A 25669-nucleotide genomic window follows, 5' to 3' on the forward strand; every position below is an offset into this window, starting at 1 on the left:
ATTTAAACAATACAACGTAGTGCATTTGAATACATGTGTTTGTATTGGTCAGTAAATAATAATGTCATTGCTGTGTATGCTTAGAGGAACGCTGACACGTTTGATAGAAATGTCTGCACCACCACCAGGCAGTCATGGCTACCTTTTATTCAATCTTTTGTATGGTTGAGTGACATGCACATTACCGCATCTGAAGAGCAGAGAAGGGCAAAAACAAAACAGGTATTGAGAGGACTGTTGACTCATGAGTAATTTAAATTGTAAATTTTGTGCACAAATACGATTCATTTGTGGTGAACTCCATGTGGTTTATGTGTTATATGCAATATTCAAACGCTATATTCAATATTCGAAAACAACATTTTCCCAATCCAATCACATTAACTTTGCTTTTACCCCCAACAATGTGTATGTGTACTAATAGACGTTGTCATGACACTAATCTTTTCATCACACATTGTCAGAGGCCCTCACAAACCGTACAATCCTGACTCGGCACACATTTAAATGTTAACATCATTAGAGTTTATAACCAGTAAAAGTATATTTACTTGTTTCAAACAATTTCTGGATATCATATCTATATAGATTTCAAATTAGTTTTCAATAATTAAAGCTTACATAACAACATAAACAGCACAGAATACTGAAAACAATGGATCTCGTATACTTTCTATGGGACCCTTCTGTTTTTGGCATTGTGTGTTACTATGCCAGTCAATTCTCAGGTTGACCACATACATATGTATGTTTTTGCATACATTCTCTCTTGTTCAACATTCAGGCATCAAAAGGCACACTCAAAGTGGTTTAAAAATGTTCAAACAATAATATTGATATTATCACCAAGATAAATTCATTAAAGGAATTAGCATACTTTTGTATGACGAGGCATGTAAAAGTCAAATGAAAGTACTGGCAACATTTGCTCATAAAAGAGCATTTACAACTGTCCAAAAGGCAGGCATATAATAGAAACAATATCTTGATTATAAGTAAAACATTTTTAACTTAAAGTGAGGCAGCGCTGGAAGTTTAAAAACTATTTTTAATGTGTTTTCTTGACAGTATGTGAAGTGAGGGCTAACAAAGGCTCTATAGTATAGGACTTTGTTGGCCAAGTGTAAAGTGACTTTCAACAAGTGCATTACCTTACAGAATTTAGCTACATGCAAAGTGGATTTTAGCGAATGATGCCTGTTGCAAACGGAATTTTTATTTGTGTGCACACACCACAATTGGTTATTCTTTCCGGCTACAATAAGATGTTAGTATTTGTTAATTCTTGAACACACATCTCTATACACAACATGAACAAATCAACACACCAAACTACCCGAATTTCTGTAAATCGTGAAAACAAATCAGCACTCATGTCTATGTAAATTGTCTACACACCGAGCTCTTTACTGTCTACAGTTGTCACCAACCTTTGGTATGATTGGTTGTTAGCTGGGTTTTTTTTTTTCTATCAGAAGGAGTGAAGACCCTCGATCCTCCGAAACGTGGCGTTGTCTTCAAATAACCGTCCTGCATATTTTCCACAGGTCGATATAAGTAAAAGATATTGATAATTTCTTCGCCATCTTTGTTTATGCAAATATTTCAAGCACTGATCTTTTAGGCTGATTTATGTTATCTTGTAACTGTACACCTATGTTATTCTCTGGGTTATTGCAAATGTAAATAAATTTTTTATTTTTGTGTCTGTCGTTCCCACGACTGAACTCACTTAAAGAATAAATGAATATACTAGACAATCACGTCGATTACCAGTCAAAAATGTCGCTATGTATATATTTTACACAAAGAAACGATACATCTCTGGAACAATTTGAACAGTTTCAAACATAATTACTTCTAGAATCCGTTAAAAATTTCTTGAAAGAAAGCACAGTTTTTTTTCTTTTTCCTTTTCCTCCTGTCTGACAAAACCTGAAACTATCAAGGAAAGATTCTTCTGAAAATTGCAGGAAACTACAAATGAGGCTGCTAGCCTTAAAACAAACTGTTTTTTTGTTTATAAGCTCACCAGAATGCAGCAAATAAAATGCCAGCAGAAGGCTTCGCAAATAATTGTTCCATTGAGAAAGATCTACCCAGAAGAGTACAGTTCTGATTTATAAAACTGAGCAAATATTTCCTGAAGTGCTTACCTGGAGAGATCGTTAAACATACATGGACAATTGTACACTGTTTATACAGTGAAATCCCTGTAAATATCACGTACATTTAATGACCAAAATCGCAGACGGAAAAATGTCTTTGGAAGTAATATTTAAAGTTCAAATAGTCAAGACATCACACAGAATTCCATAATACCTTGATAAATATGTCTGCCACAGATATTCACACCTGGCCACAGCAGATGCATGGTCTATCACCATACACTTTAGCTAGATTCACTCGGATAAAAATTCATCATCGGTGGAAACAAGCCGTTATAGAGAAATATTCTCAAATATATAATGAACCATGAAATATACATCCATTTCTGTACATGGAATCTTATACACTGAAAATGAAGTACAACTTTCTTTACCACGTATATCACCTGTTCTCGGAATCCACTCAGTGAGTTCCTGTACATGACATCTGTTTAAACAATGCACACAAACAAAAGCTTACAACGTGGGCTACAACGTGGGCAGCACTTTTCTCGCTGGACATGCTGGTGAATGCGACTCCAGCCACTTCCACCTAATGAGTGATGTTCAGCCTCAACACCAGATGTAGTCGGCTGTATCAGTAAAAGCTATATCCCCTTTAGCTTGTGATCAAACTGATTTTTTTAAAAATGTAACTAGATTATATAAGACTTATCTAACGGATGACCCGAAGTGTCAGGCTTCTGGTTCTGATGAGAAAACAAATATGACCTAAAATGGCCGCAACCCCCAGAGAAAAGGGACGGAGAAGGGACACGGTTGTGTGGGACTGTAGGACACGAGACACATCATCACGATGTGTGGTCAGTTGAGAAACCACCAAACATTGCAGCTGCCCCCGTCAGAAGGCCACGTACAACTTAATAACAAGGGGTGGTTAGTATACCTTCTTCACACCATTCAACATTGCTCCGCCCAGAGATGCTATTCGTTTGCATTTTATTTATTTTTTCCCACAAAAAATTGAGGCTATGTGAGAGTGGTTTCTTTCAGTATCTTCTCGCTATACTTTTTCTTGTTCCCATGTAATCTTACGAAAAACTCCGGTCCATAAAAAGTGAGTTTCTTTGAAGGCAAAAGCACAAAAGGTGTTGAGATTATTTGAAACACTCGAGGTCTGTACGTCTGTCCCAAGTACTCATATCCACAGCTTCGGCAGTACATGGGATGGAAATACTGTGTACACGAGTGTAATAAAGATGTCATGCTATTTTAGCATCTGTCTTCTACAAAGATGTTCACAATCCTATACTGTCAAAATGTTATATTACATTTTATGAATCTTTTTTGTGTTTATGCTAAGCCGCTAGTTTTAATTCATTTTAGTCTCCGTGCGGTGATCTGACAAAAACTAGTTCAGCTTCTGACTGAAAAAAGGTTCTTGAAGTAAATATCGTGTATTTATAGAAATGGCATTTGAACCAACATTCTCAGTTGAAGTAGATAGAACACTTTTTGAAGTTTACAAGTTACTAAGGGGATTGCACTTCATGCCTTTGGTAATATCGATGTTCTCCCTTGCACCAAGGAAGGTAGACGTGGTGGAAGTTGTTTTCTTTGTTCCTGACACCTCTTTACATCTCCTCTCACAATATTCTCCCACCATCAACTTGACATGTCTAACCCTCCAAGAGCGCTCCAAACTCTCTGATCATGCGATGCAAAATATTTACTCCGGTACCTCCAAATAAATGTAAAATGAATACTGACAACCAAGCCAATCATTTCTAGATAACCACATGGATAGGAAACATACTCGAGCACCTGTTCTAAAACAAGCTCAAAATTTTAACAACAGCAAGGAATGAAAAGAAATAGGATGAAAAAAAGGAGAAATGTGCTGCCTGATAAAATCCAACAGAATTAAACCAGAGATTTACATTATTAAAGTGACATTGCCAAAACTTCCATGGATAGGGTAAGAACCTACAGTTAAAACTGTGATAGTCCGATAATAACAACAACACCGGCACAAACACAGTCCCACGTTGTTTCCTTTTCTGTTAAATGTCAGAGATAGGGACACGAGGATGTTTCTACAGTCCTGTATCTTTATACAAAATTCTTGCACACAACCACAGTACTCAAAAGTATTTTCAGTGTAATCACAGATTCTTAAAAACATCCTCAAGGTCCTTTCAAAACATCTTTAAAAATAACAACATCCGACCTCGACACGCAAACTTAAAGTATGTTGTAGGCAGTACATTCTATAATGTAGTATATACAGTTCTCTGTGTATCCCCTCCTCTGGAACTCATCGATTGTCTGTAACAGCCCTGCAATAGTCTCTCAGACAAAACAGACAAATAAAAGGACGAGCGGTTCACCTAGACAACAGTTTTCATCACACCGCAGAGTCCTTTGAGGAAGCACGGAAGTCATCTATCGTGAACTGAATGGGTTTTTCCGGTTCCGGTTTCTCGATGTCGGTCGTGCCGTCTTGCTCCATGCTGCACGTGGACATCTGACTACCGAGGAACTTGGTTGTGGAGCTCGTCGTGCCCTGCAGGTCAGCAGCCATGGCCTTTGCCCTGTCGTAGTGCAGGATGCCCAGCTTCCGCAGCAGCGCCACCCCCGGCAAGAACAGCACGGACGCAAGCACGAGGAAAGCGCAGACGACTCCGGCGTACCATGGGTATGGCTGGTCTTCCAGTACACCCTGCAAGAGCAAGAAGAAATTAGTTTCATGGTCATAATAAAAAAGTGCACGAAACTTGCCATCTTTGTGCGGGTATTAAAAACATGGCTGGCCTCAAGCTGGTAACGATGGCTCATACCTAACTTTCATCATCGGACTAAGGAAGGTTATCGATGAACGTTGTTTGGTTGTTACCGATTACAGAGTTATCTAATTGCAGTATTTTATGATTTATGAAGTGTCATTTAATAAATATGACTTCGCATATCATTATTTTATCGCGCTGTCCATGCAGGATTCAATAAACGTTCGTGATTTGATTTTAGTCACACTTTAAGGAACTATAACAATGAGGGCGTTGGGTCATTTTGAGTCAGCTTTCCCTTCTCCCACACGGAAAACAGGCAATGGCAAAATTATTGAACAATACGTGTAGATTCTATTAAATTTTAATTAGTCAGTGTATATCTGTGAATTTACATATAAACTATATAGTTTAATGTCGCTCATACATTTAACCGTGTAGAATGTCAGACTACTTTCTTATTTACAAGAATACATAACTGGAAACGATCTCTGTTCTGCAGAAGTGAAATACAGTAAAAACACGTTCTTTCCATCTGTCAGTTAACGTGTGCACTCAGTATACCTTGTTAGGGTTGTAAGCTTTATAGGTGACGGGCTTGGAGAACTGGTAGACGAAGGTGGCGATGAGAAGAGCGATGATCAACAAAGGGGCAACGAACTTCCAGGCGATGCGCCAAAACCACCGGGGCTTGTGTCCGATCATAAACTCGATGTCTCGGCTAAACCTGCCATCAGATACAAACAAATGTATAGACAATAGTTGCCTAATATTTTACAAATAAAAATATGTATGAGTGCGTTCGTGCGTGTGTGCGTATGTGCGTGTCCTCTTCGAATATAGATGTGTGTGAGAGAGAGAAGCAAACAGATGGCCGAAGGGGTGTTGATGGTGCAGACACTACAGTGCCTGGTTGAGTGTGTACACAAATAAAGTAAAATTTAACTGTATTAAAGCAACACTATAACTATACTGTAATTATATAATTATGCCAACAGTAGAATTGTAGTAGAGCAACACTAGAACTGCAAGTTTACCTCAAACTTTGGATTTAGATAAATGTTAGATATCTCGCGGAAAATTAGCAGTTCTATGTCTTCCTAGCAATAGGAAAAGGAACCGACAGACCAACCTATCGACTGATTGATTGATTCAGAAATATTTTTCCTATTTCTTGGAACAACGGTTTAGTACACAGAGATCACATCGACACTGTCGTTGCTTACCTTGGCATGCCATATACCCAGGACACACCAATGGCCTCCGCTAGGGCCACAATTATCAGAGGATACGATCCTGCAAAAGTGTCGAAGAGCCCCACCCAATAAAAGCCGCTCCCCAGCACGAAGAGGAAGCCGATTAAACAACACGATCCACACAGCACACCTGTTCAGCAAACAATGTCAAGTATTTTTTAAATGTAAAACAAGGCGAGATGAATAAAGAAACAAGTGAACAGAAAGAAGATAGACGAAGCAAAAAAAAAAAAAACAAAAAAAAAACAAAAGTACAAGGAAGAAAGAACAAAGAAAAGTAGATTAAAAGATGAAAGAAAAAATGACACAAAAAAAAGTAAAAAAAGAAAAGAGAAGAAATGACTCCGGATGTGTTCTATGATCATACAAGAGGATCAGCTAAACGACTAGGAAATCGGTGTCTTTCGATCCTGTTCTTGAGATGTTCTAGCAATGGATGCAAACCTCTTGAATAATAGTTCAACACCATGCCTCCCCGTTACATATACTGTACTACCTTGCCGCTCCCCTCCCACTAGATGACATTAATTTAATCCAGTTTACCTGACACAAGCCACTTCTTTCTCAGCCAAGGGTGAAAGTCAAGATCGTACAATGATGTGGCGACACCTTCTATGGTGCCGAACTCGGATCCCAGGCCCAGGGAGAGAAGCATGAGGAAAAAGACGATGGACCAAAAGGGGGCAGACGGCCCGAACTCCACAATAGCTTGGGTGAAGACGATGAATGCAAGACCAGTTCCTTCTGCACCCTGAGTACAGTGGCAATGTCATCATCAATATACGGATTATACAGAATGTCATCATCAATACGCAGATAATATTGTTTTCGTGACTGATGGATAACATGAACATGGCGTGTGAACTTTTTTCTCTAAAAATTAAAAGCACTAAACGGACAAAGTGGAGATGAAAGAGTCGTTAAGTGATTAGAAGAAGACGAAAAGAAGTAATAGCTGGTGAAGATAAACCAAACATCACATTTTGCTCATCTGGCTAGAGCTTGCCCGACAGATGGCGCTAATATAAGGCTCTCACTGAAGGTTCACGTTTGCCCTGAAGGGAGCCAGCCATCGGTGGCACTGAACTCTGTAGTGTCTGCACCATCAGTGCCTCTGTCGGCAGTTCGAAAAACAGCCATTTGAGGTTCTACTTGATCCGATCAAGCCCAAGCCACTGATCAATATTCACTCAGGACAAGCAGTGATCTGTAGGCTGACGACGAGGGCAAGAAAGTGGGCTGAGATATACTTTAGAGAGAGAGAAACGTGCCAAGCCTGGATGCCAATGGAGATATGTCCTCCTTGTCCTCTCGAAGGCTTTCACATAAATATATAAATATTAAAGGCTCAGTTTTTGTCTTTTCACTTTTAAAATAAAGATTTTGTGAGGAAAGGATACAATAATTTTTGGCTTAAAGTAAGACTGCAGCCAGTCAGAAAGAATCACACGTGATAATTAACCGTTGTCAGAATGGCAAGCCATGTTGATGACGTCATAGGAAAAGCAGTTTCGACATCAACAGGTATGTGCGATGCCGATGTTCAAAGAATACCGTATCGAGAAACGAACAGAGGAGCCCAGAGTTGAGGGGAAGTAGAACCTTTGTAAAACTAAACTTAACAAAATAATATTATTGGCGCTAACCTTTAAGACGCATCATGTGGCGGGAGGTGAAAAGATGCAGATGAGTAATTAACAAAGAAATCTGTACTGGTAATAACTATGGCATAACTTTCATACCCTCACAGCCAACCAGCAGTCGAATACAACTGCCCTGCATGCCTAAAGACCTTTATTGTCGTGCCCTTTACCTTGTTGAGGTCATCCTCCATGCTGCAGACGCGGAAGCTGGCGCCGAAGTCAGTGGTGTTGTAGCTGGTGAGGTTCTGCTCGAACATTTCGTGGTACACGGTGGTGGTCAGAGTCGTCTTGTTCCACTCGGGTAGAATCTGAGTCAGCAGCTCAATGTTGCTGGAAAGGGGCAAAAGCGAGCCAAAGGATATTACTCACAGAATTATGATGAAAAAGGGAAGGAAAAGGGAATGATGGAAAGAAAAATAAAGGGAGACAGAGAGAAGAGCTGCTTTTGATAAGATGAGACATTGGAATTTTGAAAACTTAATCGCATTCGTTGTAAGATTGTCATGGTCGTCATCAACAATCGTCAGGGTTGGACAAACAGCAAAACAGCCAATCGGCGAGCACTCCAACATTCAAGCAGCTAGCAGTCCAACCAGGCAGTCAGCTCAACCAGTCCAGCAGCCAGTACTCTGACCAGCTCTGGCAGCACAGAGCTACAGTCACAGAGTTCCAGTCACAGAGTTCCAGTCACAGAGCTACAGTCACAGAGTTCTAGTCACGAAGCGGCGACTTACTGCTCCACGCAGTGCTCATACATGAGTGTGGCTTTGAACCCCATGATGGAGAAGATGACTGTGCAGGCGAAGATGGCCGTGAACCAGTTGCACAGCGAGACCAGTATGGCGTCCTTCTCTACGTTGTTGTGGATGGGGTTGTAGCTGGAGAAGGCGATCAGACCGCCAAACGCCAGGCCAAAGGAGAAAAAGATCTGGGTGGCCGCGTCCAGCCAGCACTGGGGGTTCATGAGGTAATCCATCTGCACACACAGACACCAAGTCTTAGCTGACGGTTAGCGGACCTCACACAGAAGAGGCGGCAGGTGAACTGTCGAATTATTGTTTACATTTTCGTGATAGGGTTATATTGTCTTGCTTTCTTCAAACACCAGAATGCAGCATTGAAGTTATGTTCTGCTTTGTTAGTTCTTTTACAGAATTGTATAATATTATTAGGCTTTTCAGAAATGACATGTCAGTACATGCGTGGAATGCTTCAGCTTGAGTGAAAAGGATTTTGCATGGAATTGTTAATGTCCACAAGAACTGAATGGCATGTTTCCATAAGTGCGGAAAGAGTTGTTGATAGATCTTTTCCCTGACAGCCATATAAAGTTACCCTGATGGTTTTGTATTAATATTATTCACTTTTGACCTGGGGCCGTACAGTTATCTACATTTGCTCCAATATATATGGAGAGCATTATCCACCTTTCCCCTAATGGACATAGAGGTATTCACATTTGATCAGATATACAAGGCATGCGCCAAAGCCAAGTAGACATGACACCGAAACAATTTTTCATTCTCTACCAATTGTGTATCTGTTGTCATTAGTCCATATTGGGAATGATGCCCGCAGTCATTTCAAGGGAAGTAGTCCAAGGAGTAATTAATGAAAGCCAGCATCGTGCGGGCCACACGGGGTCTGGTACTGACTAGCCTCTGACAGCTCATCAAGATGTCAGAACAAGTATGACAGAGAGTGTGCACGCCTCATTCACTCACAAGCCTTGTCAACAAAACAATGCACGCTCATTGCAAGTTTGGCCTGAACGGGTCTGACCTGAGTACCCGCTTATTTTAATCTTTAGCCGTTTATGTCCTTCAGCATCTTCATGACAGATTAACAAACATTTTCTTTGTACTTGAGATGGCAATAAGAAGGACAGACAGAAGAATCTGGAGTTGAGGCGATGTGGAGGGATACAGACAGGAAAATAAAAGGATTTTGGTTTATATATGTACTTATGAATGCATCAATCTAATCAACCCGTTTCATAAAAATAATAATTTTGGAATTTAGCATGCTCTCTAAAGACTGCTGCATGGATGTTTGACGTGGAGCTCACACGGAATTGGCTGTGCCGACCAGTTCATCATGTTCCTTGAGACCAGACCGGCGCCGCCAAAATGTAGGTCACGTGGGATTACGTCACAGCTTCAACCGTTTGAGCGCTTTGACCTGAGGATCGGGGAGGGGAGTGTGGGGGTGGACGCGCAAAAAAAAAAAAAAAGGGAAAAGAGAGAAAGAGGTTAAAAATACCTCTCTATATCCGCTGGATGCTGGCACTGATCAAGGGGGCCTCCAAAGAAGACGATCGATCATGCCTGTCTGACCTCGTTAGCTCACCTTCCAGTGCGCGTGCGCAGTGCGCTGCTGGTCTCGTGACGTGCCTCGAGACGTAACGTGGTCTGACACAAGACAGCGGGGACCGACAGAAAACTCAGGCCCACAATGAGAGCTCGTGTCTTCACGAGCAGAGAGCGTGAAGGGAGGATGATGGACGAAGGGAGCTGGTCTGGAGGCTAGACGACACTCGGCCATGGAACAAGGTTGACTGCCTCCCCCAGCACCACGCCTCCCCCTTCCATCGCTTATTAGATGGATTGATCGTAGGACTGATTAAGCGACCTTCCTATCGACCCCTCTGTCAGGAGGTGTTTTTATTTTTTTTTTGGCCGGTCACTTCCTTCTACAAAATGTAAGAGCTGACTCATGGGTTCCTGACAAGCGTTCACCCCTCTCTCTCTCTACACATCCTTCTTTCTCGTAAAACACCGTGAATCGCGAGATAAAGGCCGATATGAAGTACCCTAAGTCCTATTGAATAATTTGATGGAAGAATTGAATAAAGGGCGTTGTAAACGATTATCGTTGTTGTGGCCTTGTGTCCGACTACTGTTGACAGCAAAACAACAGGACTAGTGTCACTACGAGAGTTCGGTTGGTTTCGCGGTGCATGTCATATCTCCTCTCAGTGTTGTCTTTATTCACACGGCTAACAGAAGCAGACTTAACAAAAAGCCTTGTGGTCACCCGGGTCACACAAAGATTGATATGTCGGTTACAGCAGTTCAGTTCTTTGAGCAACCTCGGTGTGGGTCTGACGCAATGCAATTTTCAACCCTGACTTAAATTTCTGGTAAATGCAGGTCAGGCCGTTTTTATCTTTCCACATAGTTTGGGGGTTATGGTTTGTACATGTCACAGTAACCATACTACCACAATAGGGCCCGCAGACACGAGATTGATAAATTGATTGATTGATTCTTATTGACTTAAGAGTAGAGCTCCTGCAAACACAAGAGAGAGAGAGAAGAAACAAGACACATAGAGGATAAATTCACATACATACAATAACATGTATTTATTGCATCATCTAATTGTTAGAAAATTTTATGTTTATGCCCTGCCTATTCTTCGTGAGAAAAGGACCCCACCTTAAACGCAGAACTCAACAAGACAGACGAACAGGTGAACAGGCTGTTAAAACATCATTGAAAAGTACTACCTTCAGCACATTCTCCCGCTACACCAGCAGTTTTCTCTCTACACACCCTCAAAGTTGTATGCTTTTTCAGTAAGGCAGGAAACCATGGGAGATATTGTTACACTGAACTCGCAGGCACCTAAGATATTTATTGGAGAAGATTTTGTTTTTATTGTTATCATTTTCTTTACTACCTTTTGATTCGTTATTCTGAAGGCGGTTAACTGTGTGTGCAAAGGCTGGTAGCCTCACATTAAACTTTACAGGTTGTGGGTTCTCTTTGTGTGTGTGTGTGAGAAACAGAGAGAGAGCCATAAGACAGATATACATTATATATCAACACTACCGTGCATATTGCACACACATAACTGTACAGTAAGTTTCTTGTAGGTCCCACAGGGGTAGACTCGCCTCAACACTTGTAGGTCCTATAGGGGTAGACTCATGCCTCAACACTTCTATAGGGGTAGACTCATGCCTCAACACTTGTAGGTCCTATAGGGGTAGACTCGCCTCAACACTTGTAGGTCCTATAGGGGTAGACTCGCCTCAACACTTGTAGCTCCTATAGGGGTAGACTCGCCTCAACACCTCCACACATCAACAGATGGCGCCTGTTCGTAAGTGGAAAGCTCTAAATCAAAGACCGGAGTTGCAGACAAGAGAAGTACCCGTCGTGATAAGCTCACACGAACCCTGCTGTGGTAACAGCCCTCGACAACCTTATCATCGCCTCTTGGGTCGCTCTAATGACGAGCAGACGACAGGCGGCGTGTAAAGGCCGGTCACCCGCTCAAGTGGCGCATTTCCTGAAATCGTCTCCCTTGCTAACAGCCAGGCGTACAACATTCAATTTGTTGCCGGCTTTGTGTGCTCGGACTTGACTAGGAGTGTCCGAGCGGAAAAACACCCATATGCCACTCCTGTTCTGGCAGAAAGACCAGGGTGGGGCGGCAACAACACCACAGTAACCATATAAAGATAAATAATAACTATATCAACACAGGTAGGGAAAAGAGTCTGCCTATTAAGATAAGAGAATATCGAAGAAATAAGGCTTACCTACTGCATATTATTATATTGTATTTCTAAAAATATCAAGAACAAATAAAGGAACTCCTCCCCGCCGCCCTTCGCACCCACCACCACCTCCCCTCAAAAAAAAAAAAAAAAAAAAAGAAGAAAAATTGCAAACGACTGTATGGTGTTCAGTTCTAAGTGTGCTAAATATGCTCATAAAGGTTGGGTGACGCACAGCTATGAAGAAACATTTCCACAGTTAGGAATCAGCAATAAAGACTGACAAGAAAGGATATAGGGGTGTGAGTTAAAAGAAGAGAATTAATCTGTATAAATGTCGGTGGGTGCGACTGGGAGAAAGTTTGAAACGTTAAAACTTGTTTTGTTTTTTGAAACTGGGAACGAGAGTGAGATAGTGTGTGTGCATGGATGACGATGATGATGTATGTTTATTTTGCATGTGGGTATGATTTAGAAATAATGATTCTCTTGTTAACTTTGTCAAAGTGACATTACAACGAACGAAAAACAAAAAGATAAAAGTGAGAAAAGATTCAAAGGACGATTTGTACTTACCTTTGGTGTCAGCATGTGCATTAGACCATCTGCCGCTCCCCTGAGAGTCAGACCGCGGATAAAGAAGATGGTGAGGACTACGTATGGGAACGTTGCCGTGAAGTACACCACCTGGTCATGACACACGAGACAAACATCAACACACTGCAGGGCACGTGACGTGCATGGTTGTGACACAAGAGACAACCATCAACACACTTCAGGGTTCGTGACGTGCATGGTTGTGTCATGACACAAGTGACAAACATCAACACACTGCAGGGCACGTGACGTGTATGGTTGTGTCATGACACACCAGAAAGCAAGTAACTTCATAATATTTTAGCATCAAACTCTGATAATGGTGGCTAAATCCAAAACTATCAGGGTACTCTGTCATGTCCTCTTTACTTTTCATAAAAAATGTCCGAGGTGCTCGACCCATGTCATGTAAACATAGTAACTGTCTCTGTGCCAGACATGTCCCGTCTCCAAGGAGATGTCGAGAGAAAGGTTTATCAAGATATCCAGCAAAGAGTTCAGCACTGTTACAACAATCACATTCTCCTGCCAGAAACATGCTTTCGTGGAGCTCCCTACCTTGCCTGACGATTTGATCCCCTTGTAGATGCAGATGTAGACGATGAGCCATGAGAAGAGGAGAGAGAGTAGCATCTTCCACTTGATGCCATCCGAATGTTCCAGACCAGGCGACACGTCCAGCGCCTGTCTGTACCAGAAGTACGAGGTAGGCCCAGCAAGGTCACACTCTGGCACCACCTTGAACAGTGAACAGCAAACTCACAACTGTACACAGAGCAGGACGATACACTAACCTGTCTACCATTGACATCACCAACTTGGGTTATGCGATTATCATGATTTTTGTGATTATTTCAAGCTTCTGTCTGTTGAATATATTGGCCACGTGGGGTGACACGTGACTCTGGTTTTAAGTTGGTTTATTTTCGAGAAAAGATATATTAGGGTACAGCGGACTTCACGTTAACTTTTCATTCTCACAATACAGACCCTTGTGATGTTCTCGGCGATGGTTTCCGTAGGACACTCCGCCCAAGGGAGAGGACTCTGGAAAGAGTTGAAGAGGTAGTAGAAGCACCACATGATGATGGCGTTGTAGTAGATGGCCACCATGTATGACGTCACGGCGCTGGCCAGACCCACCCCGCCCATGAGCGGGTGGACGATGTTCCAGACCCCCACACTTCCTCGCTGCAGCTTCTGGCCAATGGCCAGCTCCAGGTACAGCAGCGGCATGCCCTCCGCGAACAGCATGACGAGGTACGGGATGAGGAAGGCGCCTGCAGATACAGACATCAGGGTGTTGATGAAGAAGTCGATCAACAATGGTAATAATGAAGTATCAGAGAACCAGGTCACTAAGATAGGACCCTGTCCAAACATGTTTCCTCAAGTTTGTTTTAAGAAATGACTTCAGACAATTGAATAGCTATGCAAAGACCTTCCATTAGCCCTATTTATGACATTTAAGTGTTAAGGCAACAGTTGGTTCGTTGGTTGGTTGGTTGGTTGGTTGTTGGTTGGTTGGTTGGTTAAAAGCTTTGTACAAAATAGCTTTTTCTGTGTTGGTTAGCGGACAACAGAGTACAGGTGTACCGCTGTTCTCCACTGACTTCTTTTAATGTGCAGTGGCCTTCATTTTCGTGTCAGGTATCTCCACAGAGGGAGAGACAGTTAGGACGAAAGAACACAAGTCTAATTAAATTACGAGCAGTCAGAAGGACTGTTTAAATCTTTATTATAAACTTTATTGTAAAGTGGTACTAATGTAATGAGGTAGCCGACACTGGCAACATGATCGTGTAAATGGAGCAAAGAGCGGGGGAGGATAGGAGTGTATGAGGGGGTGATTTGTTTGTTTGTCGCTCGCGACTTAGTGACCAAGTCATCTGTTACAACGGTTACACCTGGCTGCACCATTGGCCTCACACGTGACGTCGGCTTAAAGTACAGTTCTACATCAAACATGTTTACGTGTACCTCCACAACTAAGCTGCTCAGCCATCTTTTGCACTGAGCTCGAGAAGCATTCGTTTATTCATTCGTTCAGCTGCTCATCCATTCACTCGTGAAAATGAATCAGTGTTTGACAGAACAGATGAATCGTGAAATAGGATCTGATTGTCTGTGGGAGAGACACTTGAGCCAATCTGCGGCAGACATTGCCTCGATAATGACAACGACCTGTCCGCCACGTCGATACTCAATGTTGATAGTTAATTACCTCCCCTGCTACACAGTCCTGAGAGTAGCCTCCCCTTGTGTCTTCATGAGACCAGTGTGGGCAAAGAATCGGTATTTAGATGATGATGATTATTATTGTTATAAAATACAATTGAATGGAAGCGCTGACTTTGGTCACAATGATCATAGATGATGGTCACACACATCGCTTATTCATTTGTTTTTGTCTATACACTTGTCACCACTGCAATGAAAGGCTCTAAGTTCACATCTCGTCTTGGGATACATTTAACATGTACACCTGTCCTGTTCACAGGGCTGGACGTTGTAGGTTTTCTCTGAGTTCGCCTGTTTCCCCTCCCTCACCTTCCCCATAGTGTGAAATCACCTCAAGGTGGCATTATTAGTTTCTTTTACCAAACCAACCAACATACCGTCCACCCAATGAGTGTCTGTCAAGATCTCTGTATGAGCGGCGCAGACACACGAACTCCCCATCTTACTATAACTATGACTAAGCAAAACATTCCAAAAACAAGCTGATAACAACGTGTTAGAGGCTGTTCGTGGTTCGAATCCTCTAAGTAATACTTTACAGAATGAGGCCGACCTTGTTCGGCGGTTGACTAGAGTATGTCAGCTCTCGTGACCCTGTTTGTCACTGCCAAAATGCCACGTAAACAGTTTCTGTCTGGCACTGCGGCGAGTGAATGAAACCCAACACTGGCACGACAGGCGTGAGGCTCCCCTCCTTGCCAGTCCCCCAGCCCCCGTGTACTCTCTTCCTCATCTCTGTCCTCTCCCTCTTGTGATACTGCATTTGTCTTCCACGTGAAGCACAACAACAACAACACATCAACGATGTGCACAATAATAAGTACAAATCAATGTAATGTTCAATGGGCTGAGCAGTCTTGTCATCTGTTGTTTACTCTGTCAAGAAAGTTTACAGTAAATGTTTATTTGTAGTGTTTCAGTTCAGTAAGACTAGACGACAGCGAATACCTACAACAGAGAACGTTACACACAATATTTATGATCAGCTAAAATATTGCTGAAAACTGAGTCGCACAACTTGAGATAATAAATGTAATGGACTGTCATTAATCTGGCTGTACAAAACTGTTGTATCATAAAGAAAGTATACATATATAGGTAACAACGTGTGAGGAGGCACGCCATGGCACTGAACATTGAGTGTCTACCCTTCCTGGAAGATTGGAAATATTTATCAAGCACTGGCGACTATGTCTTTGAAAACTGGGCAGAAATTTTAAAAAAATGCACAAGATTAAAATACAGGGTGTAAGTACAAATTGTCTTTACTTAAAGAGAGGAAATTAAGATCACCTGTTGTATGGGAAAGGCCGTGAACAGCAAGAGGTGGCAGTGGTCGTTGATACTGAACAGATTATCTCACCCATCATCCACTGTGTACGACTTCCAGAAGCAGCTTTAATTGTTGCTCAATATTTAAAAATAAATCAATCTGATTTTCAAATGTAAGTGGATGATTTCTGCCTTATGTTATTATCCCAGGCTTCAGGCTATAGTTTTGCTTCATGAAATTTAGTTTAGTTTCATACGTTGCTGTAATTTGTTGAAACCATTATTATTGGGGTTAAAAGATAAGCTGAATTTCATTGTAAACAACGAACATTTTTATGAACGTCGTTTTAAGCTGGTCGAGAAACCCATGATCGGAAAAGTCGGATCTCATGACCCCAACCTTTGTCATGAATTAGTAGCGAGATCATCATTACAGACTGCTAGCAGACTGACAGGACCTTGGTTCGCGTGCGTGCGCTCGGGGATATGTGCGTGTGTGTGTGTGCGTGTGTGTGTCTTCATACTGGCATGGCGTGGAACGATACGGTGACGTGCATAGTGTGTAGGAACATGCTGACATACACAATGTGTAGGAACATGCTGAGGTGTATAGTGTGTAGGAACATGCTTGTAGGGTGGAAGGAACATGCTGACATACATAATGTGTAGGAACATGCTTGTAGGGTGTGAAGGAACAAGCTGAGGTGTGTAGTGTGAAGGAACATGCTGACATACACAATGTGTAGGAACATGCTGACATACACAATGTGTAGGAACATGCTTGCAGGGTGGGAAGGAACAAGCTGACGTGTATAGTGTGTAGGAACATGCTGACATACACAATGTGTAGGAACATGCTGACGTGTATAGTGTGTAGGAACATGCTGACGCCGCCTGAAATCGCAAGTCTCAGTCATTGTTCCCGTTCTCTGCGGTCTTGATACCCGGCAGTTTGTCTGGCACGCTGCACCACATCTATCCTAAGGTCTGTGCATACCATGGCGTGCCCCTCGCACGTTGCTTACCTATATATACATGCTTTCTTTGTGAAAGCACATGCACACACACACACACTACACATGTACACGCTACAGACGCACACACCTATGCACGCCATATATAAAACTATATAAACACACATACACCTCCATACAAAACACATATTCTACAATACGTGCACAGGTACAATTACACACATACAGGCATGAACTGGGGAGCAGACTATGATATTTCAGATGATACCAGTACACACTACACCTCGCCATCTTGGTGGAAATGCGCAGGTGAGGTGGAGAAGTTGTGGCCGTCACTACAATATCAGAGCAGAGATCCAACAAAGGACTGGATTGACTGATTGCCTGTGTACCGACTAAAGAGTTGATGATTAATGATCAGGTCGGCTTAATTACTGACAGTCCTCATGTTGACTGTTCGCTTGTTGACTTCAACCCACATCTTCACAGTCTAGTGCGCACCTGAACTTTCACTTCGATTTACCGAAAATACACTTTGTTATTTCCAGTGACAAGAGCAGACCATCAAGAAACTTCAGTTGACACCTGTCACCAAAGCCACCATTATTTTTAAAAAAAAAAACACTTTGCGCTTTATCGTCCTCAGTCAAACATGGCTCCATCTTCCGATTGTAATTGCGGCCGAGATTAAATAAATGATTTCTGTTTGCTTGTACAGAGAAATAGCAACAAGCAAGCAAATCCAAAACAAAGCGAAAAATCAAGTACAAGCTCCACTGTGCCTTCGCCCGGAATTTGTAGGGAGCCGCAAGCCAAAGATTGACGATGTCGGTGTATCTCAGCATCTGGCATCTCAGTCTGTATCTATCTCAGTATCTGGCATCTCTGTATCTCAGTATCTGTTATCTCAGTCTCTGGCATCTCAGTCTCTATCTGTCTCTGGCACCGTTTTCCGAGCGTTGTTGTTTAAACAGCAGCTATATCTGGCCCTGACCTTTGACTGCAGGTCCTTACCAAGACTCAGTGGGTGTTCAAATCATGAGGCTGCTGTGAATGTCATGGCCTATAATGTGTGAATGGTATTTGAGGTTATACCAGGGGTTAGTATTGTATAAACAGAGCATCATTGCTCTCTGCCGACATGACCGCAGTTTTCACTATCGCATGTTATTACGATTTGATGCATTTCTGGGGATAATGGAGGGAATCTGGAAGAAATGGCATTCCTGCTGCCTGACAGTGTTTCAGCTGAGTCGTATCTTTGGTGTGGGTATATTGTGAGTCACCAAGACCTCCACACACACCAAACAAATAAACAACAAGAATATATGCACGTGTTTACACTTACAAATGCATGTTGTGATCGCTGTCTGTCAGTGCACGTGAACAGACGATAGATGAAACAACTGCGATGGTGCGATGTGTGTTTGTGTGCTTGTGTGTTTGTGTGCTTGTGTGTTGTGTGTTTGTGTGTTTGCCAGACAAGAGACAACTCCTCAAGCACCCGTGGGAGTACGGGAGGGGTGGGGACAGAAGAGGAGATTCTGCTATGAAAAGCTGTGGGTGCTGAACACGTGACTGATCTTAAGATGTTATCTAAAACTGTTTGTTAAAGTGCATGTCGGTAAGCACGATGAAACTAAGTAATTTCTTGTATTCTATCCTTGAAAAGATTTCTGATAAGTTCCAACAGACTGTAAATAAACTCAAAATAATAACAATTAACTACAACAATAAAGCTCAAAATATTACAAATTGTAGAAAACCAAGTGCAGTGGTGGACGAGCATGTGGCAAGAAAGTTCACTGACTGACATCCTTGACCTCATGCTCCGTACATCCCGTGATCGGAAAACAGTCAGAAATCTTTGTACTAGGCAACTAATGTTTATGCTACTCAAACTCTCATTGTACCGCTGTCAACAAATAACTTGATATCTACATCGTATACATGGTCAGTTGTTTATTAGTTCCTATTTTTAGTTTCTATTGAAAGACATTCTCATCTGCCAACTATGAATCATCAGACCACTCCTTGAAATCACAGGTAGCCACAAAGGCGAAGCAGTTAATGAAGGAAGATCTGGGTTGATGGCAAAGTGAGACAAGTCGGTCTGCAGCTCGAAACTTGACAACGACTCTGACGACACGAAGGTTGAAAGGACGAAGCTGTGGTGTAAAACAGAAACTAAGACTGCAGGCCCATGGGTCTGACCTGCTCCTGCTCCTGACCCTGACCCTCCTGACAAAGTCACCTCATTACAAGCTGTTCCCACAGGACGAGACGACTGTCTGTTTACTGGTCCGTGGCGTGTGATGTCAACGTTTGCCGTCAACTGTTGCGGAGGTTGTTGGTGTGCAGCGGCGCACGTGACGGCCGTTACTGAGCCCAGGCCTCAGGCCAAGTCCCAACCATACCACCGATCATATTACCCTTTAATGATCTCTTGGGCAATGCTGCTAATGTTTTATGGGATTTTGGAGAGCTAACACGGTGTTTACATGACACCATTGTTGAAGGACACGAGGGAACCAGTAATAGCTAACCCGTTTGCTTCCCAGTCTAAGAATGATTTCATGGATAGAAACTATGCCAAGCAAGGACTTGTTTCCCTTCCACAACTTACCGTGGTCAAAAGTATTAAACAATAACTAAACAAACAAGCAAACAAATAAATAAATAAACGTGCAGATGAAATAGAAGAAAACGAACAAAGAAAGAGTGTAAAAAATCATGTAAAAATTCTCTCTAAGAAAGTGAGGCGGAGAGTGGAGAGACCAACGGACGAGTAAAGGACACAGACGTGTATAAATACACTTACATGTAAGTACACATGTAAACAAATACACTTCAGCTTGAACAATGCTCTGTAACAGATACAAGTCGGTAGAACTAATCTAGTATCCTAGGCATGCTCAAGGTACACTCTGCACAAGAGAAGGATGGAGGCGAGCAAACATCTACCGTCAAGAACCACTTACCTCCGCCATGTTGCTGAGTCAGGTAAGGGAACCTCCACACGTTGCCCAGGCCCACAGCGTAGCTGATGACCATAAAGAAATACTGTAGCTTGGAGTCCCACGCCAGGCGCGGAACCTCTGGACCTTCAATCTCCACGGTGGGCTGGGTCAGCGGGGTGATCTGCTCTGGGTTCAGCTCCAGCTTTTCGTGGTTCTTCTTCCCCATCGTCGTGTTGTTGTTGTTGTTGTGTTTTCTCAAGCTCTCTTATGATGCGTGCTCCTTGCCCGATTCTGCGCAGATGAATAAGGCAGATAAGCGCGGTTGCCTGGACAGCGGACAGGTAAAGGAATCCGAGTAGCAGACTAAACAGGGGATGACATGTTTAGTGATGTAAATGATACCCTTAGTGCAATAAACTGTCATGAGTGATGATGAGAATAGGCTGCACAGGTGAGGTGCGGTCAGTGATAAATAAATGTACAGGTATCTGAGGAAAGACACTAAGTAGGACTTCTAAGTGGGTGCGAATGTGTGGTCCTCATGACGAGCTTGACTGACCGAGGTCTTGAGCGACTTGTGGCTGGCTACACAGGTCTGTGGACACACGCACTCACAGTCCAGTGTCTTGTTGTCACCTGTGGATGCTCACAGAAGGCAGTGAACCAAGGTAAAACAAACCAAACAGGGCAAGGACCGACGATAATCCCCGATGACCTCATTCAAAAGTAAAAATTCGCCAAGTGAAACACGGCAAGATGGGCTGGGCTTGATATAGGTATGATGTGGTATAATGAGGTATGATGTGGTATGATGAGATATGATGTGGTATGATGAGGTATAATGAGGTATGATGAGGTATGAAGGAAGCTCCACCCTCTCTCGCCCCCCGACACATGCTGCCAGACAGCTTTGCTGATACTGCGATAAGGTGTCAAAGATCTGTATATAGTATTTATTCGCAAGTCTCTGTGTTTACCCAATGCTGTCTCCATGGTAGCGGAGCTGTTTCTGCTGGTTACGGCCACAGATTGTCGGGGTCACTGACCTGACCTCTTCATGTACAGCAGTGCCACTGACACGTGCAACTCGTACTTGTACTACATAGCCAACGACTTCGGCTCAAACAAGACTGCCACACTTCTAGGACACCAGGTACGTAGTGATAGAAAATAAAATAAATAAATGTAGGCTCGGTCCACGTGTCATCTGCATCTCTCCGTCAGGTCAGCACAATGATGCTCTCTCTCCTCCCTCTACTCTTATCATGAAATTTCTTCTAAGCTCAGCAAGGTCTTCTGAGCTGCTCCCAAACATGGGTTTTGATTTATCTCTAGAGGTACTGGAACTCCAGACAAAGGCACAGACAGCTAAGTGGTTTGAAGGTTCTAGCTGATCTGACTTCTCTCTGTCCAGTGGAGTACTAGTATCACCATTAGTACGCATGTACAAGATGCTGCTTCTGGCATCTTCGTTCCATGTGTTCTAAAAGTTGAAGCACAGTTTATGACCTAGCTTATATTATGTGACCAGAATACAAAGGTGGCCTGGACTTTGATGGCACACTTCGGAGATGGCACATGTGCCACAGTCGGCTAAAGGCACAAACTTCCACCATCTGGGTACTTTCTCTGTAGGCATGGTTTCCCATATAAACTATTGCGCCTTTGACAAAATATCCATAGCAACGAGTATTACTTCTTTCTACAAGTTAGTCGCGTGTGCGTGCTTATATCCATGCGAATGTGTTTCGTGAGACAATATCAGGTAATGTGAGACAATATCTCTGGTAATGAGTCTGTACAGGGTAAACTGTCTGAAGGGACCACAACCGACTGCTTGCCAGACTATGACACAGCACAATCAGCTTTAGTATACACGGAACACTTAGCACCATGGGGTGGTCACCCCACCCTTTGACCCTATGCACCAATTATCAAAGCCTAGAACGCGCAGACCGCAATCAAAACTGTGAAAACCTTGTTATGCAATAACTCCAGATAATCTTCTCGTGACCTGTGTCTAAGCTAGACGGTAGGAAGAGGAAACCAGCGAAACAAGAGGATGGTCTCGATGACAGGGCTGATGGAACAGCCGACGGGACGATGAGCGGCAGTCAGTGGGACATCTTGCCTCACGAGCTTTGCACGGGGACAGTGTGTCTTGAATGTGGAGCGTTGGGCGAGTGCTAGGCAAGGTTATTTCTCACTTGTAAAGTAGGTTAAATGTCTGTCACGAAAAAGTGACATTGGAGAGTGTTGTAAGGACGTCAGGTTGTATCCAGACTGTGAAGACATCCTGTGCAGCTATCCAGCAACTTCTTGAATTTGTTCTTCGTAGGTGGCGTTTTGTCTCGCACTCCCTTTCTTCAACCACATTACCTCTAAAACATGTTTCACTCTTTCTTCTCCTTAGGCAATTTAAAGAATCATGAATAAAAAATTTAGAATATATGCCCCAAACATAATAAATAAATTAATCATTTAATACGCGATGTGGGGATAGGAGGTCTCGACCTACTAGATACATTTTAAACAAGGTTTTTTTTTCATCATCGATGTTTCACGCTTGTCAGTCGTGCAAACAGGCCAGTGATAAAAACATGTCCATCTTCACATAAACAACGCTCTACGTAAAGTGGGAGTGGCCATCTGCAAAAACAGTGTATAAACATTGTGTGAACATCTACATCTGTGCAGTCCCAAGTAAGTTCCAGAAGCCAAGTGTACATCAACATTGATACCATAACAAAGTGTAGTGTTGCCTCCTTATAAGAAGAAGGTGGAGGAGGAGACGAAAACTTGAGGTGAAACAACAAACTACGTAGTGGACTGTCGTGGTCTTCAATAATGTGTCACCAGAAGTCGGTAGACGTCCCTGGTACCCGAGTGGTCACGCTGCCAAGTAGATGTCGGTCAGGGGCTGCTTCACAATGTTTGTGTTTGTTGTCAGTCGGTCACCTTGCACAGGGGTTAGCGAAGTGTCAAACGGTAGGACAGCTGATAGCTGAGCCCCAACCCCTATTTCTTTGTTCTCCTTCCCTCTTCTCTTCTTTTGTCTTCTTTCGTCCTCATCCACTTCTCTTTCTTGTAAATAAAGATGCGTCATCTCTCTCTCTCAGCTGAGGTTGTGGTAGAAATGATAGTGAAGATGGCTTTCGTTAGACTATTCCAGTGCATGACGGTATTAGTAGCAGATGAGAAGTGTTTGTTTTAATTTTTGTCTACTTCTCAACCATTTGCTTCATTGTGTATTATATTTCATCTGCTTCTTCTCTCTTTAAACCTTTGTCCCGCTGGTGAGCGCCGTGTTTGGATGTTCTCCATGAGAAAGTAGCCACATGTTCCTCCCCTTCTCTCTTTCGCCAGACGCTCCTCTCGTCTTATCAGTCGTAAAAGCAAGTCCCTAGAAGGTCTAGCAGTGGACATTTTATTTGTGACTCACCTGAGCCCTGTAAAAACATTCTTAAAATCTGAGAGAATACTTTGTGTTGTCGACATTCATTCCATGCCTACCCCATAATTGTGACATGGTCTTTGTAGAGGTTAATGTCATAAAGGCTCCAGACAGTGGGAGAACTGGGAACAGATGTTAACTGGGATATATGTATAGACATATCACTGGGATATATATATGTGTGTGTAGTATATGTATGTGAGGTCTAGTACACCTTTAAGTCTGATACTGTATTCATTCAGCAAGTGATATATCTCACCATGTCAGAGTGAAAATTTGAAATATCTTGCTACAGTGTACAGTGTGACTCCCGTCTACAATCCACACTAAAACAAGAAAAATAAGATTAAAGAAAAAGGTGAGCGAGAACATTCCTTCTGTCTATCAGTACACTTACAACAATCACCTCTTCTTGAAAAGGAATCATCTATCCAATTCCATTACTACTGTAAATGAAAATGTTTATAAAACACTTTTAGCTGGATCGCATTGAGTGAGGTTTCCAATTCACTTCTTACAGGTCTACGTGGTTTTCAAGTAACAGAAACTTCAACTCAGTACACTTCTTTTCCCAGAAAGACTCCCTCCACCTCACGAAACAACCTACCAACAGCACAATACAGAGGAACCGCGAACGTCTAATGATTTTTTAATAGGCAGTAACCTTTTGCAGATCCGCATACATCCATAACGACTGGATTATTTTACCTAAAATATTTATAGCTCTTTGAATATGAAAGGGTTAGGTAACCCTTCTACCCCTTTGACTGCGTGGTTTATGTGGTTTATGTGTTAACCTCCTTCCCCACAAACACTCCTACATCCTCCACCCACCTTCACAGCGCTTGTCTTGCACAAAGCTGTTCCACCCGATAGTGGATGATGTCAGCCACTGACAGGGTGCGAAACATACCCGGCATTCACCTCCGAGTCCGTTTAAACGACAGATGATGACATATACGGCAACGCATACGAAAGGGGTGTTGGGGGATATTCGGGGTAGGTGGATAGGCGCATGCACGAACTCTTCTGTCAGGTTCGTATAAGAATGTTCGTGGTATATGATGAAGTCTACTTCTTACCGTGATTTCTCATTCGTTCACATCATTAGTGCACGTGCGGACATGGTCATCAACGTTCTCTGTCCCTTTAGTGGAGGTCTACAACTTTCTTTGTTTATCCGGGGAACAGCCATCATGTTCAGCGATTCTTTAAACGACCCATCAAGATGTGTCGAGCACAAAATGCAGACTTCAGTTGTTTGTCAGTAAGCAAGGCAGAATTGTTAGTACATCAGCGGCGGGAGGAGACTACCTACACGACTTTGAGACAAAGAAGTCGCTACCTTCATAGATATAAGCACTGTGATAATAACCATCATCATTATCAGCAACAAATAATTATGACGACGACTGCGAGAGGAAGAATGTAGAGGAAATGAGCAAGGCACTGACCGTGAGGAGAGGCTGGTGGCCCTGTGGATGGAGATAACTCCAGACCTGGCGGCAGGATGGGCGGCAACTGCGGAGCTCGGCAAGACGTCGGCAATGTCGGTAGTACCACGCGCTCGACTCATGCAACACTGACTGTTTGTAAGTGATCCGCCGAAGAAATAAGGGACTGCAAACTCCTGCACTTTTCGGGGTGTGTGTGTGGGGGAGGCGGGGGTGGTGGTGGAGGGCGCGTGCGTGGCGGGCGAGAGCTGGATCGCTCGCTCGTTGGTGGGGAACGCGGTGCTCGGTGCATGATGGCCCTCCCACCTCCTGGCCCTCCCGTCTCACCGCCACCTCCAGCCCTCCACCTCACCACCACCTTCAGCCCTCGGGGGAAAGTTTTGGTCTCAGCTTTCTTTCTCTTTTCGTCGCTTT

General features: G+C 43.0%; 1 protein-coding gene across 2 annotated transcripts; it reads right to left on the bottom strand.

The window, feature by feature from the left end:
• Positions 1 to 531: 531 nt before the first annotated feature.
• Positions 532 to 25442, bottom strand: LOC112576802 (sodium-dependent neutral amino acid transporter B(0)AT1-like). Of its 2 annotated transcripts, none has more exons than XM_025259542.1 (11): positions 25256 to 25442; positions 20369 to 20638; positions 13891 to 14180; positions 13459 to 13638; positions 12880 to 12990; positions 8528 to 8769; positions 7964 to 8123; positions 6694 to 6901; positions 6121 to 6280; positions 5459 to 5621; positions 532 to 4830 (listed from the first exon to the last, which is right to left on the bottom strand). In XM_025259542.1, the coding sequence occupies exons 2-11, from the start codon at positions 20571 to 20573 to the stop codon at positions 4516 to 4518; spliced, it is 2034 nt and encodes a 677-aa protein (XP_025115327.1). In that variant the 5' UTR covers positions 20574 to 20638; positions 25256 to 25442; the 3' UTR covers positions 532 to 4515. The 2 variants fall into 2 exon arrangements, with proteins under 2 accessions (XP_025115327.1, XP_025115328.1); XM_025259543.1 differs by lacking the exon at positions 25256 to 25442 and adding an exon at positions 20907 to 21052.
• Positions 25443 to 25669: the final 227 nt, after the last annotated feature.

This window comes from Pomacea canaliculata, linkage group LG12, assembly GCF_003073045.1.
Source record: "Pomacea canaliculata isolate SZHN2017 linkage group LG12, ASM307304v1, whole genome shotgun sequence".
NCBI lineage: Eukaryota > Metazoa > Mollusca > Gastropoda > Architaenioglossa > Ampullariidae > Pomacea > Pomacea canaliculata.

Excerpts from the sequence above, each read along its gene's own strand:
- LOC112576802 (XM_025259542.1), bottom strand. The coding sequence starts at position 20,573 with ATGGGGAAGAAGAACCACGAAAAGCTGGAGCTGAACCCAGAGCAGATC. Across the intron at positions 13,639-13,890 it reads TCGCCGAGAACATCACAAGG|GTGGTGCCAGAGTGTGACCT; the intron begins GTCTGTATTGTG and ends TCACTGTTCAAG. Across the intron at positions 5,622-6,120 it reads TGGGTATATGGCATGCCAAG|GTTTAGCCGAGACATCGAGT; the intron begins GTAAGCAACGAC and ends ATCTGATGGCAG.